The sequence below is a fragment of the Psittacula echo genome, assembly GCF_963264785.1.
Source record: "Psittacula echo genome assembly, chromosome: 5".
NCBI lineage: Eukaryota > Metazoa > Chordata > Aves > Psittaciformes > Psittacidae > Psittacula > Psittacula echo.
The window spans coordinates 2,414,835-2,432,843 of NC_137739.1; the positions used below are offsets into that span (position 1 = coordinate 2,414,835).

The 18,009-nt window shown below is 48.2% G+C and overlaps 1 protein-coding gene across 1 annotated transcript in view; it reads left to right on the forward strand.

Moving 5' to 3' along the window:
- The window catches only part of CACNA1H (calcium voltage-gated channel subunit alpha1 H), a gene marked incomplete at both ends in the record, with an annotated part of 234,841 nt that overhangs the window by 105,147 nt on the left and 111,685 nt on the right, over positions 1 to 18,009 (forward strand). The window contains 3 exons of the mRNA XM_080619099.1: positions 6,140 to 6,251; positions 9,120 to 9,253; positions 13,729 to 13,826. Coding sequence (XP_080475225.1) covers positions 6,140 to 6,251; positions 9,120 to 9,253; positions 13,729 to 13,826 — 344 coding nt within the window. The remainder of the gene's footprint in view (positions 1 to 6,139; positions 6,252 to 9,119; positions 9,254 to 13,728; positions 13,827 to 18,009) is intronic.

Genomic DNA, 18,009 nt, shown 5'->3' on the forward strand with positions numbered 1-18,009 from the left:
CTTTCAGAGCTATTTTTGTCACTGGTGGCATGCAGAGATGGGAATTGTTGTTACTGTAATTTGCCAGTATCTGGGCAGCACCCCTAAACACTGGCAAAACAGGCACCAGGTACTTTGAATGCAATACTTCTACACCAGAGCAGCTTCCCATCTGTACCCAAACCTTTGAGGGTGTCCCATCAAAGGACATGGACACACAGATGCAGTCAAAGTGCCGTGGGGCTCAATGGGATGAGGCAGCAGCCGTGCCCACTCCATACCCTACTCTCCCTCATCCCCATCTCCTCGTCCTGCAAGTGCTTTGATGCTCCATCGCTTTGCAGTAGCTCCATTCCCATTGCACGCAGTGGCTGCTGTGTGGTCTGACCAAGCACATGGGCATCCTCATGGTTTGCTGGACCACTTGGATGGAGGATCAAGCCCCTTTCCCACCTCCCCAGTCTCCCCTCCTGAAGCCAGTTGCACTCTTGCTGCTACTGGGGGATCGATGCTGGGTTGAGTGGTTTACAAGCAGGTCCTCAGGTGTCCGACCAGCCTTGTTTCTAAAGGCAGAAGAAGGCTGTGATTTCACAAAGGAGGAACTGCATCCAGCAGGAGCCCCATCCTGCTGCTCTCCGATGAGCAGTGCGTACCCAGCTCACCAGAAGCACTCTGAAAATCCCAGTCTCTCAGATGTGTGTGTGTATATATATGTGTGTGTGTGTGTGTGTATATTTAGTGCATTAGTCACATCTTAGACGATAAAAACTGAAACTTCAGTTGGCTGCTGCTTCTGTAAACATATGTTCTCCTTGTAACTATAACTTGGCTTTTATTGCTTTGTGCTATTCCTCAGCATCGTGTGCAGTACGTACAGATAGAACAGTATTAATCACAATACTGCCAAATCCAAGTGTTTAAAATAATGGGTTAAATCTCCAAAATCCCCTGACTGTCTTAAAAATAATAAGCTTATGTGAAAATAGCAAGCACCATGGTCTTGTTTTGCTGCTTTTCAGTTGCTGGGGGTTTAGGCTTTAGGCTTCTGCCTCTCTCCAATGTGGGCACTTAGAAATGAGGGTTGGGATTGGTGAGGGGAACTTTTAAATGAAGCTGAGACTGTTCCCTGTTCCTCATCATGAGGCATGGGATGAAAGCAAGAGGTTTGTGGTACGGTCCTGGCATTATTTGTTGTGTTTATTACAGAAATACTTTTAGAGTTAGAATGATGGATGGTCAAGATTATCTCCCTGAAAAACGGGAGGCTCAGTGAAGGAGACCACTTGTGTTATGGTGCGTCTGAGCCTGAGCTATACCCACATCACTGGAGTCTTCTGTGCATTAGTTCGAGTGGGGAAATGATGGATGCAAAGAGATGGAGACACAGTCCAGGGCTGCAGGCTTGGTAGCCTATTCTGTACCTATGCATACTAAAAGAGATACCCAAAATCTGGCTTTCTAACAAGAGAAGCAGTTTATTTTTTCTTTCAATTTTATATTTAAGAAACAAATTCATGTTGCATCACTGCAGTTTATTTTCCTTTCCTCTTTGGACCAAGAATCAGATGTTTATGGTGGGAAGGAACCGAGGGATGCTGGGTTTGGGTTTGGTGTTCTTCAGTTCAGCAGAGTCACTCATTTCTTCTGCCTGCAGCCATCCATGTCGTGGTGTACAAACCGTCTCTGTTTTTATGGAGCCGTCAGGCCTGGCTGGGGCTGGTCTTACAGATTAATTAGTTCTGTGCTTAAACCAGCTGAACTAAGATGCAAAGTGCAGCATGAGCGCGGTGAGCTCGGTGAGGACACAGCTTATTTCTGCTTTTGCTTAGGTTTGTTGCCATAAACTCCATGGAATTAAGTCTCTTCTGAAGTTAAATGTGAGGGTTTGGATGCTGGCGTGTTCTCCCTCTGGGTTTCATCCTTGTGGCCACTGGCTGGAGATGTGCTGGTGACACCAGGATCTGCCCTGTTCCTCTCTGCTGCTCAGTTTGGGGCCTGAGGTCAGCAATGCAAAAAGGCACAAGTGCACTGCTTTGAAAAGGGAAAGAGGGAAAGAATAAGTTAAATCAGAGGCCAAACATAAACTTGGCTTCAGGAAATGCCACATTAAGAAGAACTGTTGATGCTGTGAAGTGCTGTACCACTGCAGGTGGCCTCGCTCTGCTCTGCATCCTAAGATGCAAAGTGACTCTGATGTCCTGTTCTGCTCTGGATCCACCAGACAGCAGTTTTAAAGACATTGTGTGGGTTTTTCTGTGTTCGTTAGCTGTTTTTCTGTGCCTTTTAGCTTAATTAATCAGTAATGGCCTTAGGAGATGAGAGTCTTGCTGTGTTACTGCCTCAGTGACAGAGGAGCTGTGCCGAACCTCGCTGTCAGTGACAGAGGGCAGGGGCTGAGGATGGATGTAGGAGGTGCTGGAAGCTCTTTATCTGGGCAGGACACATGCACGGCTCCTACACAGCTTTATTTTGGGTTGCCTACTCCTCAAACACATCCTCTGGCACTAATACCAGTGATGTGGAGCCGATGAGTGGCCACCCAATGTAAAGTCTCTGCACTAGGCTCCTGCCGTTTGAGTTTACTGCTGGGTTTCACTTAAGCTTTTCTTGAGCTGCTTCAACACACCTTCGAAACCCCATCTCTTTCTAGATCAAGTCAAGGCCTTACCAGCTAACCTGGCATGGCAGAGGTCAGTGGGAAAAGCAGGTCTTGCCCATGCTGAGGCATCTTATGGCACCGAGAGCTCTCCATCCTCAAGCCACTGCTCTTTCCTTGGAGGTGACTTCAGTAAAACCCTGTGAAAAGCTGCTGGAGAGCGTCAGGGGAGCATCAGCATCACCCATTGCACTAACAGCAGGTAGGGCCAACAACATTCTGGGACAGAGCCTGGTTTCTGTGTTGCCACTTCTAAACCCAGGGCTAGATTTTAGTGTTAGAGACTATGCTGATCCCTCAGTGTGGTGCTGCGCAGCCAGAGCATCCCTTGGGCAGGCAGGACTCTGCTGCTCCCCAGCTCCTGCCCGAAGGGAATTAGAGCTCATCCCAGATGCACCCTGGAATCTGTGGCAGAGACAGAGATATTAAACAAACCTTTACCTCTGCCTGCAGCGGTTAGCCTGGATCTCCCCTTTGCATCTTCTTCTTTTCAAAGCTAGTTGGGAACTTGGCTGCTTTTAAACCAGGTGATGCTTTGGTGGCCTCAAGAGCAGTGGTTTCCATGGTAACTGAAAAGTACCCGTTTTTGCACAGTCATGGTTTTAGTGGGTCACAGCCACAGATACAGATCCTGAGCAGGAGCCCGTATGGCTGAGTTTGGTGTAACCATCCCACACCTTGCTTGACCTTCTGGTTGCAAGGAAGCCAGACAGGGTGGGCACAATGCTGTAGGGGCACCCACGAGGCTGTTCTCTGCTGTAGGACTTGTCTCCAGCCACATCTTTGCTATTGGTGCTGGCACAACCCAGTGTTGGGCTGCTCTTGGATTTCTTTATCATAGAATGGTTTGGGATGGAAGGCGCCTTAAAGCTCATCCAGTTCCAAGCCCCTGCCACAGGCAGGGACACCTTCCAGTAGACCAGTTTGCTCAAAGTTGCATCCAACCTGGCTTTCTTCTCTCTTTTTGACTTCTGGGTGTTTTCCCGTCATTAGCAGAATGGGGATTTTCTTTCTTGATGGGCATTTTGAAGTGGCCCAGTGGGAAGGATGCTGTGCAAAGGTGCCCTCTCTAATCCCACCCCGCAAACCAGCATCACCTCCTGCTCCCCAGGGGGTTTGCTTCGGGGCATCTCCATGTGGCTGCTGAAGACTGCATAGCGAGGGGGAGGCTATGGAAAAGCCAACAGGACAGTGGTTAAATCACAGCTTTTGGAGCTCCTCCAGAGCCAGGAGCAGGGAATGGAGGAACGAGCTGAAATTCCCTTGAATGTCTGTGCACCGGAGGGAGGGAGGATTAGTCCCGTTAGGGCAGAGCGCTCGGGGTAATCCCGCTTTTGAATTAGGGATTTCACTGTCATTAATCTGATGTGAAAATAAATAGGGCAGGAGCTTAATGCCTTTGAGGGGACTGCAGGCGCAAGAGGAGGCCTGCAGGGGCTGAGCAGGGACAGGACCTTTCAGCTCAGACCCTTCCAGCCACATCTCCTCAGGAAGGGTTTGGGCAAGAGGGAGGATGGGAGCATCCCTGGGAAATGCCTCATCATTTTGTGGTGGGGAAAAGCCTACATTCCCCTATTGCTGGAGCAGCAAGGGATAGAGACAGCGTGAGCCCAGTGTCCCAGGGCAGGATGGAGGAGCAAGGCTGGAGCAACCAGGTCCAGGGCAGCGTGCTCCCCTCCTCTGGGGGAAGCAGGAGACCTAATTCATCAAAATAATGATGTAGTTTTAAAGTTCAAAACCCACATGCTTTGATTATTTTACTTTAAAAAACATCTGCAAGTATAATAAGTGGAATGAATGCGACTACAGGCACCCTGGGAATAGCGCAGGAGTCGTGTTTACAGGGAGTTCCACATGAATCCCAGCAAGCAATGCAAACACTCTAAGTAGGATACAGCCATGGGGTTGGGCTTTGTTTGGGTCTGGTGTGGGCTGTTTTCTGTCTGGAGCAGGATTCCCACTCTGCTTCTAATCAGGCGCAAGGGAAGGTGATCCAAACAGCTCCTAAAGATGGCAAGAATCAGAAGGAGTCATTGAAGGAAGGGAGAAACTAAAATAAACCCATATTGGTGTTTCAAGCTCCTCTGGGGCTGTGGCCAGGAGCTTCGCCTGCTCCACCTCCTCCTTCATCACTGATGGGGTTTAATCTGTGCATTTGATTTCATGCATCTCCATTTGAGACAAATGGGTTTCCAGGTCTGACCTGTTTGGTCCCCAGCATGAGCTCCAACGTGTTCCTAGCTCTGAATGTTCAAAAACTAGAGGGTTGGGTTCAGGTTTTAGGGAAGCTGCAGGACCTGACCACACTGATTTCGCTCTTTTCCTTTAATCTGGCTAAATGTGAAGGTGTGTGCGGAAAAGTACCGAGAGTCTGCAGCTCTGCTCTTGCCTAATCTTATGCTGTGATAAATCTTCTGCTGGACTGATAAAATGCCAGATAAAATACTTGTAAAGGCAGCAGGGATACATATGGATGGGGTTTTTTTGTTCAGATTCCCAAACTGGTGTTATCAGAAGTAAGACAATGTCTCTGTGCTGCTTCCTTCATGGTGCCTCACTCACATACACTTGAATGTTTGAAAGCAGAAAGGTTTGTTCACACACAGATGGTTCCAGTTATTTTCCTAAGAACAGTTCTCTTATTCATGCTCCATTTGCAGAACTCCTGTTTAGTTCCCCAAAATCTTTATTATGTTTAATAGCCAGACCAGCAGCGGTAATCATAAGCTCTGGGCCTGTTTCGCACTGATGCAAATCACTACTTATTACTGTGAAACTATTGATGTTTGTGCAGTTGAGCACTGGTGGGTCCTGTTAGAGAATGTGGTCTTATTTTGGTGACCGGAGACCTTTCCTTCCCTTTCAAAGCCTGTGCTGTGGGTCCTGGTTTACATCGTGTATCATAACATTGGCCCTATCCACTTGTGCCACCAGTTTGGGTTTGTTTTGCTTTCATCCTCGGTCATGATGTAGAGCTCAGAATGGGCTCTATAACTCCATGAGACTTAGAAAACAGGTAGGAATGAGACAACCTGCATTCAGTTCACTCTGTGTAGTGACAGAACTCATGCTAGAGGATGTGTGGGGGAGATCTGCTGCTAGAACTCTGAGATTTGGAGATGAAGGCTCTGTGGGAGGAGGACAGAGGTGGCTGTGCTCTCAGCTGCCTTGGGCATGCATGAAGAGTGGAAGAGGATGGAGGAGGGAGGACTTGAGATGCAAAGCATAGCCATGCACCTTGATGTGCTTCTCTGGCTCTGCTGCTGTGGAGGAAATGAAAGGCATCCTTTGTCCCTCCATCTCAATAGGAGTTTCCTTTCCAAGGCCCTTTCCTCAGTTGCCAAAACCTCCAAACTTCAGCAAATCTGGGATGTTTGTTGATGTTTCTTCTTTGCTTGTGCAAGGAATGAAGGCCTTTTGATGTGTTGAATAGCACAGTGCCTCAGCTTCCCCCCTCCCGATGGCCACTTGAAGTGTGTGCTCTCCTTAACACCTTCCTCTCACCTGGTTTGAGCACGTCAGCATGCTGGTCATCCTTCTGAACTGCGTCACCCTGGGCATGTTCCAGCCCTGCGAGGACGTGGAGTGCCAGTCGGAGCGGTGCACCATCCTGGAGGTAAGGATCCCATGCTGTCCCGCTTGCCTGGGATGTGCGGGATGCAGGGGGGTGGCCATCCTGGAGCTCCATCTTGTCCCTTCTTCCCAAAGCTCTTCCCATAGGGATGGTTTTCCCAATGAGCCACACTTTGGCATGCAAACCTACTTCTGCCATGGTCCTAGGTGAGACCCAAAGGCTGATTTGCATTTACCCCAGCAAGATCTTTTCTCTATGCATTTAATAAGGGTTGGGAGGCTCAGAACTGGGCATCCAGCTCCAGCTGGAGGTGTTGAATGCTTTTTACTTACAGGATGGCCAATGCCACAGGGAACCTCTTGTTCACAGTCATTTCAACCCCAGCCACCTCAGTGCTGGCATCTCTTTGCTGCAGTCCAGCCTGTGCAATACAGCACTGGTGACTTTGCCATCTTATTCCTTTCTTCATGAACAAAAATGCATGGGATGAGCCCATTCCTGCTCTCTTCTGCAGTGGAACCCCCCAAGTAACAGCACTGCCAAGTGCCAGGATAACCTCCTAACCAACCTTTGGGAAGCTCACAGACCCTTGTTGGCCATCCCAAGCTCAGTGGGGCATCAATCTTGTCACTTCATCCCTTGCTGCATCCTGGCAATCCCCTCGCTGCCATATGCCTGCAGGATTCATTTTGGAAGCACATCCCAGCAGCATCTGCTGTGTGGGCTGCACCTTGGTGCTGGGCTTCCTGCAGCAACCCTGTTCTGGGGCTTGGAACCAACTTTCCTTGTTCCTAATGCATTACGTCAATGTAGGCAGGGACTACCGGCATGTGATAGTGTGGATCTGCTGCTCGACTTCCCTTGGAGTGTATCAGGAAAGCCAGTGGGATCCTTCCAGTTCTGCTGCCTCGTGCAGAGATTGGTCCAGAACTGCCTGCAAAATGCCAGGAATAGCAGAGTTTATCATCAAAGCCTCTTTCAACCTCTAAATAGTTGCTGCTAAATGCAGAGCCAAGTAAACCAGGTGAATTGAGGCACCATTAGAGGTTTCTCATGGAATGAGATCACTTTTGGAGGCATCCAGTGTTGGGATCATCTTGGAGAGTCAGGGTTGGTGTGAAGCAGCACCCAGAAGTGGCTGGTCCATCTCCTTCACCTGAAAGTGTCACACTGCTGGTAGGCAGTGTTGCATCTCTCCTGAAAGGTGACATTCCATGTACCTGCTGTTTTCCTGCATGTATTCACCCATGTGGGACTTTGTTGGTGGCATCCCTGCCAAAATGACCAGGCAGACAAAGTGAATGCTGCCTGGATGAGGAGGTGACATTATTGAATGGCTATTTGCTTCCTTTTTCCCATAATTCAATCAGGTTGTAGTCACACAGCTTCCATGGGCTGTTCCCCCCCGAACAGACACACATAGAATCTGCAAGGAGCCCAGGCACTAAATCTGGAATCTGAATGATTCCAATGTATTGAGTGCATGTTCTCCTAATGGGTTTGCAGGCAGAAACAGGCTGCAAGTAAAGCCATCGTTATCCCTCAGCCTCCCACAGCTTCCAGGCAGGAATGGAAGCCAGAACATGAGGTAGAAAAGCCTGAACTTCTTTATGGAGGCATTTGGATGCCAGGTATTAAATGAACTGAAATAATGGAGCAAAACTTCTGTGTTAGTTTATCAAGGGAAAGGCTGGTTGGTAAAGCCAACAGCCAGAGGAGATGGTGCTCGCACAGAGCCATGCAGAGCTGCATGGATGCACAGCGGGAACTTGGCTGCCATGTGGATGTTGTGTTGATTATACCATTAATCCACTTTGGCCTCAATATGGAAGTGCCAGACACAACACCAAACAGTATGGTCATTATGGACTGGTTTGGACAGCAGCAGTCATGGCTGTAGATTGAGAAGTTCCTGTGCTTTATCAAGTCTGTCACTCAAAACAGCAAAGCCTCTGCACATGATTGAAAAGCAGTCTGTATCTCCTGATGTTCAAGTTTACAGGCAACAAGTAGAGGAGTCTTTACAACAGAGTCCATTTCATGGCGTCTTCAAGTTACCATCCACATTTTGTGCAGGAACCTTCTGGAATCTCCAGAAGGCTGGAGAAATCCCAGCTGTCCAAATCCCCACTACTCTACTGAAGTCATTCTTTAAGTAAAGACTGAGGCATGTTCTATAGGGCAGCAATGGATTCATTTGTGCACCTTTAATTTCTCTTCTTGTTTTCACACTAATTTAAGCCCCTCAATTTTGACCTTCATCAAGAGGCTCCTGTGCTGGGCACCAGGATGCCCTGAGCCTCTGCATCACGAGGAGCTGCTCCTGTCATCCTTCACATGCAGCAGAACTGTCCTTACAGTTACTGCTTCAACCTCTCTTGGTGTGCACATTCACTCCCAGCTGTGTGTGGGTCTGTGGGTAGGAACCTGATCCCTTCAGAGATCCATGAAGGCATCAGAGGTGAAGCACATCCCCCTGTGTTAGATGGGACAAATTCTTTCTCGAAGGTACCGAGCCACCCACTCTGGTAACACAGCTCCCACTGCAGGTTGCTGAGACCTCATGGACCCAACCACAATGTGGAGGCTTTAAATGCCAGGAGAAAGATCCAGCCTGTACAACAGTGATGTCCTTCTGTCTTTGTCAGTAGATTAACAGAAGCTGTTAATGCTTCCCAGGCAGTTGAATGACCCCAGAGCTATGCTTAGGGGTTGCCATCACCCATCAGGTATTGCAGGTTCTATTTCTGAGCTGGGTAGGTGGCATTTTGGTACCAGTGCTTTGCCTTGCAACACCTGCCGGGGTACACAGAGTGCCTCTGCAGTGGGAACGCTCACATCTCTGCTTTCCCTTTCCCTGCTAAGATTGCACAGCAGAACTGACTGTAATAATCTTTTACTGGTCTCCAGGCATTTGACGACTTCATTTTCGCTTTCTTTGCGGTGGAGATGGTCATCAAGATGGTGGCTCTGGGGATCTTCGGGCAGAAGTGTTACCTTGGAGATACGTGGAATCGTCTGGACTTCTTCATCGTGATGGCGGGGTCAGTAACAAAACCTCATACACTTCTTCCTTGTCATGAAAGCAGGAAAACCCCAGAGAGCCAAATGTGTGGGTTGTCCTGGTTGGTTTTCATGATGCCTTGTGAAAACTGCATGCTCAAGCCAAGGCAGAGTCTCACAAGCCTCATTTGGTTTCACCTCTGGCAACCCCACTGGGTTATGGGATAGGGTACGAATGTCAGGACAAAAGCCATCGGGTGTTCAGTAGCAATCCTTTTGCCAGTGTTGTCTCTGTCAAATCAAGTGCATGCTGATCTAGTCCCTTGTGATGGCCAGTGTCCCAGTGGTCGTGGTTAAGCCTGCTGTCTCCGGGATGGATGGAAAAGCACATAGCAGCTCAGCCCAGCTTCTGCTAAATAACACCATGAGAGTGAGGCAGAGAGGCAGAAGTTGGCCAAACAAGGAGAACATAGCCCAAAACCCTGGTTTAGAACATTGAGATCCTGATGATAGAAGCTGACCAGAAGCTGACCCAAATGACAAGTGCACGCGAATGCCTCCTGGAAACTTCTCTTGGTTTAATACCATCCCCTACAGCTGCTTATTTGTGCAGGATGTGTTAGCAAACAGATATGAGGAAGAGCTGCGTGCTTTTGACACCAGTTCCCTCACACCCAAGGGAGAAACTGAATGGGCTGAAAGCTTGGCAAGTCTAAAACTTGATTCTATAAATAAATGTGGTTTAGAAACCCCAGGCTCTCTTACCTGCTTAGAATACCCTAGGAAGGGCTAGACTGCTTTAATTATAGAGCTCTGCCTTATTTCTGAATCCCTGGGTTTCTAATGACCAGCCTGGGGTTAATTAGAACATTCCTGTAATATGCTGGGGCATTTTTACCCTGACGGTAGTGATGTACAATCTTCATTGCACTAATGGAGTTTTGTTTTGCTCCATGTTATTTGTTTGGAATACAATTAGGAACGGCCTTACTGGATTGAATAAAACATGAGCTCTCCTGAGCAGAGCTTCCTTTGAACCCAAGTGTGGTGTAACCAGGAAAGAACAGCAGGGACAACAGAAACAGCAGTTAATGATTTCTGCTTTCCAAAGCCTTGCCGCAGTGCCAGAAATAGTAGGAGGAAGGGGAAGGCTGTGGTTGCAGCTTGGGATCAGGAGTCTGCCATCCATAACCAGTGTGCAGACAGTGTTTCCCCACGCTGAACCTGCAGGGTGAGCTCTCCTGATGGGCACGCAGAGATTCCCCACAGCATCAAAGAGGAGAATAAAATGGAGGCAGAAAGGCTGAGCCCTCTGCTCATACCTCAGCATCAGGTTTGGCACCAGGATCTTTGTTCATGTCACACTTGGGACAAGAGGGAAGGCGGCTGGATATCCATCTGGTAGTTTTCCAAGAAAGGCTATGGCTGGCATATGTTTGAGAAGAATGAAAACAGAAGAAGCATCAGGAGACCCCAGTGGAAGCAACGTGGCATTGCTCAGGTTGAAGATGAGAAGAGGAATGGCCCTTCGCTGGCTGATCCTGGGCCATCTCCAGATGATTTGGGTGTATTCAAGCCATACCTGTGACATTATTTCCCATCTCTAAGAAGAGAGTCTGGCCTAGGAGCTGGGCTGGCTGGTAACACTGGTGGAGGGGCAGCAGAAGCTGTGCAATGGGCTGTGGTTCTTCACCTATCTGCCCATCACTGTTCAATCCAGCATTTGCTCCTAAAACTGGAGGTGGTTTTGGGCCGGGAGCACGCTACTGGAATAACAAGAGTTGCTTTTCCCAGCAAGCAGATGGATGTGATGAAGTTACTATGAAGTTTTCTATGATAAGAAGGGAAGCAAGTGATAAGCAGTGCTGCCTGCTTGGTTTGTCCCATTCGGTATCCTCCTGATTTGGCTTACTAGCAGTGTCTACCAAGGAGAGCAGAGGGGAAGCAGGGAAACTACAAAATAAACCTATCTCCTGCCTCTAGCAACAGCTCGTGTCTGAAGTTCGTTCCAGCACTGGAAGCCCTTTCATGTTTTGCTCGCCTCAGAAATGCACCCTGGACAATTTCAGACCAGATGGAGCTTACAACCTTTGGGTCTGTCCAGCAGCCAAGTTGAAAGCATTTCCCAAGCATCCAAAATGTTCTCCACAAGAGCTGAAAGCAGAGAGGTTTTTCGTGCACCCAGTCCCTGGAGACGTTGCAGCCTCATGTGATGAAGTGCTTTGGACATCTTTAACTTGACAGCTAAAGGACTGGAAACTGTTAGTGGCAGAAGCCATTGCAAAGGCTTGTGCCTCTTTTGTTTTCAGCACCCAGAGGTTGTAAGGAATTGCCTACCAAGTGTTAGTCCACCCAGACCTCCTATCCCTACATAATTTCCAGCTCCAGCAGGTTTCTGTCAGGCATTTCCAGGGAATTCTTGGTTTACAAGTGGGATATAAGAACAGGACCCCAAGCTTGGGTCCTTTTTCTCAAAGGTTCAAACTGCTTGCAGATGGTCCGATCTGGAATCTATCAAGTGTTTCGGGTCGGCTTCAGTGGCAGTGTAGATCGTCCTGAGACTTGCTTTCAAATCCTAAATGGAGTATCATGGAAATCCAAAGTATCAGGGTCAGAAAGTTGGTTTCCTAGTCTAAATCCTGGCTTTTTCATCTCTTATCAGCCCCACTGAAACTCTAAGGGCCAAATAAAAGTGAAGACCCGGGAAGTTCACCCTTTAAAATGCCAATGGTTGCATGTGCTCCCTGGAGTATAAAACCAGCTCCCACTGGAGCATTTCATACTCCTTTTACTTGCTATTAGTCATTCAAAACCTGTGTCAGTTACACTAAAATCCACTTCCTCAGCCACCTAAAACACTGTGAGAGTGCTGTATTGGGACCTCGCCAGCGAGCACATTCAGGCTTCACACTATTCACATCAGGGACTTTAAACAATGCTGTCTCTATCCCTGCAAGGTCTGTTTAGAGCAGGCACCTGGTGCTGGCTCCAGGCCTCCCCGGTGCAGGTGTGAATGGACATTTCCGATGGCTTTCCCGCTGTGTGGTCCTTCCTGCAGCTCGGGGCTGCTTAATGAACACACATTAGATTTAAAACCTGTTTTCATGCCGTGCTGTGCTGAGTTTTAAAGCCATTCATCATGCTCAGCTCAGTTCCTATGCGTGAGCTTGAAGGTGGGTTTGATTTATAAAGACTCACTAACTACTTTGGGAATAACAAGTATCTCTGGAAGGTTATCGCTAAAACCAGCCCAAAATCAGCAGGCGAGTGAAAGCTAACAGGCCAAAGTCACCTCAGTGCAATGCCAGTGATACCAGCCAGCTTCAGGACGAAGACAGAAGAGAAGCAAGCATCAGAACATCTACATATTCCCAGTTAAACTTCCCAGAGCAGGGCAAAGCATCAAATACAAGGCTCCGGCAGGGCAGAGCATGAGCACCTGAGCAAGGCTGGTCCAAAACCAAGCCTCCCTTTGCTATTGCCTGAAAACCATTGAGTTGTTGCTTAAGTCCATTTGGTGGTTGCTTCTTAATGGCGTGTAATGGTTTTGGTCCATCCTCACTGCAGGATGCTTCAAATCTCTCCTTTCCTCTGAAGCGCCTGGTTGCAGATTTCAGCTCGTATTTGCCTTCCTTCTTCCATGTGTTTGTTTGTTAACAAAACCCCACAAAACAAAAGCTCTTTCTCCATGGGATGCAACAGCTTGCTCACAGGGTTGCTTTTGATGCTGTTGTGTTATTTGAACAGGCATGGTGAGAGATTTGTGACATATTTACAAGTGCTTCCCTCTAGTCAAACTCATAAATTGTAATTACAGCCATGCTAACTAGCCATAACCCCATTAAAAACCCAACGCTACACACATTTGCCACTCAGCTCTATAAAAGAGCAAGAAAATTGACTTGACTTAACATCCTTCCCAGCCTGGGAGAGAAATGTTTATGTGAAATGGAGACGGAGCATGGAAAAGAAAATGTTCCTTATTCTTAATAATAAAATGGAAACCAAACTACTTTAACATCATTTGTTGGCTTGGTTATTCACAAGGGGGTGAGATAAGCTGGGATGAAAATACACTGGAGTGCTAGTAGGGGGTATAATAGCAGAAGCATCTTAGGGCCTTTGAGCTGCATAGAGTTGTGCAGTGGAAAGGCTGCGGATGCGCTGCTGGCTGGAGCACTATAAGCTAACGGGAAGGGAGAGCAGCAGGGCTGCGGGAGCTGAGCAGGTAGCTGGGGCTCCCAACTGCCCTGATGTCTGTGGCACTCACTTTGCTGCTCCTCGTTGTGCTTTCTAGTGTGTTACCTGTGCCTGAAGCCCATTATCCCAGGAGCACATCTGCACCATCACTGCTTGTGGGGGTATTTTCTCTTAGGGGGTGAAATAGTCTTTATATCCCCCATTGAGAGCATTATGAGCTGCAAATACAGATGGGGTGGTTTTCAAGCCTGGACATGCAGGCAGCCCCAGCAAGCAAGCATCCCACATCCTGACGCTTTCCCTCTTTCCCCTGCAGCATGATGGAGTATTCTCTGGATGGACACAACGTGAGCTTGTCTGCGATTCGCACCGTCCGGGTTCTTCGGCCGCTACGAGCCATTAACAGGGTCCCAAGTAAGTAATGCCTTTGGCTGCAGCTTGGGTTCACTCCCCTAGGAAAACCAGGGTGTTAAAGCCACCCCAGCCAGCAATCTGTGTGCTAAGCCTTGCAGTAGCATCCTATTCTCTTGCTGCTGAGAGCAAGATGATTGATTTCAATTTTTAATGGGAAGTTTGAGATCATTTATTATGATTATCAGTGTTAGTAAAGGGCAAGGAGTAGATTTTATACCTGGAGGACCACATTTGCATGGCTGTTTTCCAGCGCTTTGTGAACTCTGAGTCAAATAACTCTGCTCCTAGTGCAAAGAAAATAACAAAGGTCCTAAAGAAAGGGGAAAGGTCAGTTCAAAGAAGGTTCTTCTTGCCCTGGATGGGTTCATTTTCCCCTCTTGGCTATTTAAGGTCTTTCCTTTTCTTTGTGTTCAGGATTAGAAGCACAGCAGCCTCCATTGTCAGTAAAATACCACAGAGGGTTTGCTGCCGTGTAGAACAAAATTGGGTTCATCCATGAGAGTAAGTTCAAGTGGCCCCTAAATCCATTTTGAAGTGGCTTCAGCTGCTTGTCTTCTAAATCCAATTTGAAAGACCAACCAACAGATTGAAATCATTTCTGGCCAGAATCGGCCATCTGCTGAGCAGTCCTTTTGCAAGGTACTAATTTCATAACACTTTCATCATTTTTTAACCAAAATCCACTCAATTCAAACTACAGCAGCATTGTATGGAAATCATAGAGGTTCCTTGCAAAAGAAAGTACATTTCTTGGTCTTTTTAAAAGCCCATTTGAATGACGCAGCACTGATTTGTCCTCACTGAGCATCCTGCCTGGATGAACTGCCTGTCATGTCTGCATATCTAGGGACAGCAAAACCAGCTCCCCCAGAAGGGTTTTGGTTCCAGCGCCTCAGATGAACATGCAATGGAATAGATGGAATTTTACACACAGGACTCTCTGCAGTTCCTTTCTGAGTTACATTCTTCAGGGTTTTTCTTTAAAAGAAAACATGAATAATCTACAGAATTCTCAGTGACTTTGGGAGTTTAAAACAAGACCCAAAGAAAGAGAGGCTAAAAAGGACCATGAAAGCCTCCCAAGCTTTGTTTTCCCTGGTGAGGTTTGGTTACCAGGGTTTCGAGCAGCCCAAAAGCACAAAACAGAGTTTTCCACTGGGATTTTGAGCATGGTGGCTCCGTGGCCTCCCTGGGATGGAAGGAGCAGAGGGATGCTGGCACGTGCTTGGCTCGGAGCCCCACTGAGGTTTCAGGCTAGGGTGAGGATCAGACTCGCTCTGAAGCTATTTAAATCCACAAAGCCCTTCATAGCTCTCCCTTGAAACAGTGGGAATGTCAAGCTGGGATTCAGCTGGGCTGAGAGCAGAAGCTGGGGGAATTTGTGGATTTACATGCCTATTAAACCGAGGCCCAGGGATCCCAACACCTCCAAGTCTGGGTGAAATCTTGGTCTGTGTCCACCTTGTGTTCTTCTGCATTAGAAGTCTGATACTGAAGTTTTCAAGTAAGCCTTTTAGGCCATCTTCTGCTGTACTTGCTACTTCACTTCTTAATCTCTTTCAAAGGATAGGCAATAGAAAATACTCTATTTTTTTGTTAATAGTATGTAAGATTAAATCTGAAGAGCCCAATCCATGTTTAGAGTAGAGTTGCATGGCTTGAGGAGCAGCTAGGCTGGTCTTACACCACTAGCAGCATCTTGAACAAGTGCCAGGGCAGGATTAGTATTCTTAGAAATATCTCAGTTCCTGGAGGGCAGATAATCACAGACTGCACTTGTTGATGAGACACTTAAACACCGATACTTTTGCTATTTCAGACTGAGATAATCCAGGGTCTGTGGAGAATGGATAGTGACAGCCCTCTGTTGTGCTGTGTTTTTGCAGTTTCCGGTGATAACAGAGTTACTTTCTAGTCTTTCATCTATGGGGATGCTACAGCTTAGGCAGGGATTTCCTTGGACATCCACCCCATCACAGACAGCACATGGCAGCAGGCTGCACTCAGCCCCATCCATGCCATCCGCAGCAGCAGGACAGTGATGCTTCCCCAGCCACCACACCACTGTCAAGAGCAGGGTTTTCAGCTCAGCGGCAGTCACAAAAGGCCATGGAGCAGATAGGAATGATGGCTGGGTCAGAAGCGAAGAGCCTGGTGTTCAGTCACAGCACAGGGAAAGCAGGGATCCATGAGGAACAGCCTGGCGATTTCTCCCTGTGATGTCTGGGCACTTGCCTGGGTTCCAGCCAGCACTATTAGCTCTTTGCTTCCAGGCACAATAAATTCACCAGCGAGATTATTTCTTTTTTATTTTGTTTGTTAAGAAAAGAAAGGAGAACCTTGGCCAATAGAAACATCATCTCTATTAGAAATTATTCCTTGAAAATGACTGGAAAATATAATTCCCGCGATTTATATGTTTGGCAGAGGCTGTAGTCATGGGATTTTTTTAATCATGGTCACTGGTTTTCTTTCAAATCCATTTCACTGCTTTATTTTGATTTTTCTACTGTGTGCTTTAAACCAGGCAGCACATGGAATGGGAGCGAAGAGAAATCCTGCTCTTTGTTCCAGCCCAACTGATGCTCGTGCTCTTTTCCCATGGCACACTCGCCATTCTGCTGAGACCCCAGAGCACCCTTAGTGGGTAGTGAACAGATGGATTCAATCTCAAGGATGGTGCCACTAAACAGCCCAAAATACCAAAAGTAGCTGAGCAGAAAACAGTTGTCTGGCACAGGGAGATCAATTTTAACCATTTTTGGGAAAAAAGAGAGGGGATATTAGTGAGAATGAGAGGGGAAAAAAAAGAAGAAATGCCCAGCATCGTCTTTCCAGTGGGAATGAAGTGTGCCTTTCCTGCTTTCCCAAAGATAGATTTGCAAGGAAAGCCTGCAGGGCATTGCTATGGGATGTGCTCCTGGGGGGCTCACGATGACAGCATGTATTGGGAACAAGTGTTGCAAAACCAAAACCCATTTGCCTCCAGATCTGGGATTCCTCTTGCTCTTGGAGCAGAGGTCGGTGCTTCCCACCAGCTGGCACCAGCGTTGCGGTTATAGTGGATGGCAGAGATGCCAGCATCCTGCGCTGCCCGTGGCGCTTGACAACATACACTCATTGCCAACACCATGTCCCTTCCCTGCAGGGTGGCTTTGGCACGGGGGTGGCACGGGGACAGGGTTTGGAGGGCAGCCGGCAGCGCTGGCATGGGGCCGGGCGCCAGGATCGTGGCTCCTCCGGAGAGGCATCCGCTGCTGGCGCCAGCAGCGGGGAGCCGCACTGGAGCCAAGATGCATCTGGGCATGGAGACCTTGACAGGCTCTTGCCCTGGGATGCAGAGGTTATTACTCACACCTCATTATTTATTAGCACAGACTTCTTGGCTTGGCGGTTCATCCACTCGTGCCGCGCTGACAAGGTAATGTCAGCTCCGGCCCTGCTTGGCTGGGCTGCATTTCCGCTGGCACAGTGACCCGAGGAAAGGGGTAATGCGGCGTGACAGGGCTCCAGATCCTGCCAGCATTGCTGCTACAGCCTGGAGGTGCCAGCTTGAATGGGCACTTCTCTCCTGCTCCTTCCAGCACCCATCCTTGCAGCCCGGCATCGTTGGTTTAGCAGGGGAGGCATCAGGCATGAGGCATGACTGAGGAGCTAGCTGAAGGTAGAAGCCAATGTGGAAATGTCTCTCTCCGTTCAAATGGGTGCCTGGTGGACAGCAGCATCCTACTAGGGGAAATGAAGGGAGAAAAGGCTTCACACAGGCAGGAAAAGGGGTTTACAGAGCAGAAGTCTAGTGGGATAAAATACCTCCAAAGGCGGCAGTGTCACCTTACCCACCAGCCACATCGATTTCCACTGTGCCATAAACGTGAGCCCTGCTCTCTGCTGAGCACCGGGCTCCTGAGGCTTGGTTCCTGGCTTTATTCTTTCCTATGACTGAACATTTGTCTTTGTCTCTTCCTCTTTTCATTAGTCCTCCTCTCATCAATTATCCGTTGTTGAAATGATGGCTGGTTGGTATCTCAGAGATTCATTTAACCTCTATTGAACTGCTGAGCTGCAAGTCATTATTCTCTCTTTATTCCTGCTTCATCCTTGAGTTGGAAGGTGCCCTCATGTGAGCCAGGGCAGCCCCGGGTGCCAGCCCAGTCCCAGCCTGCTTGCCCATGCTGCCCTGGAC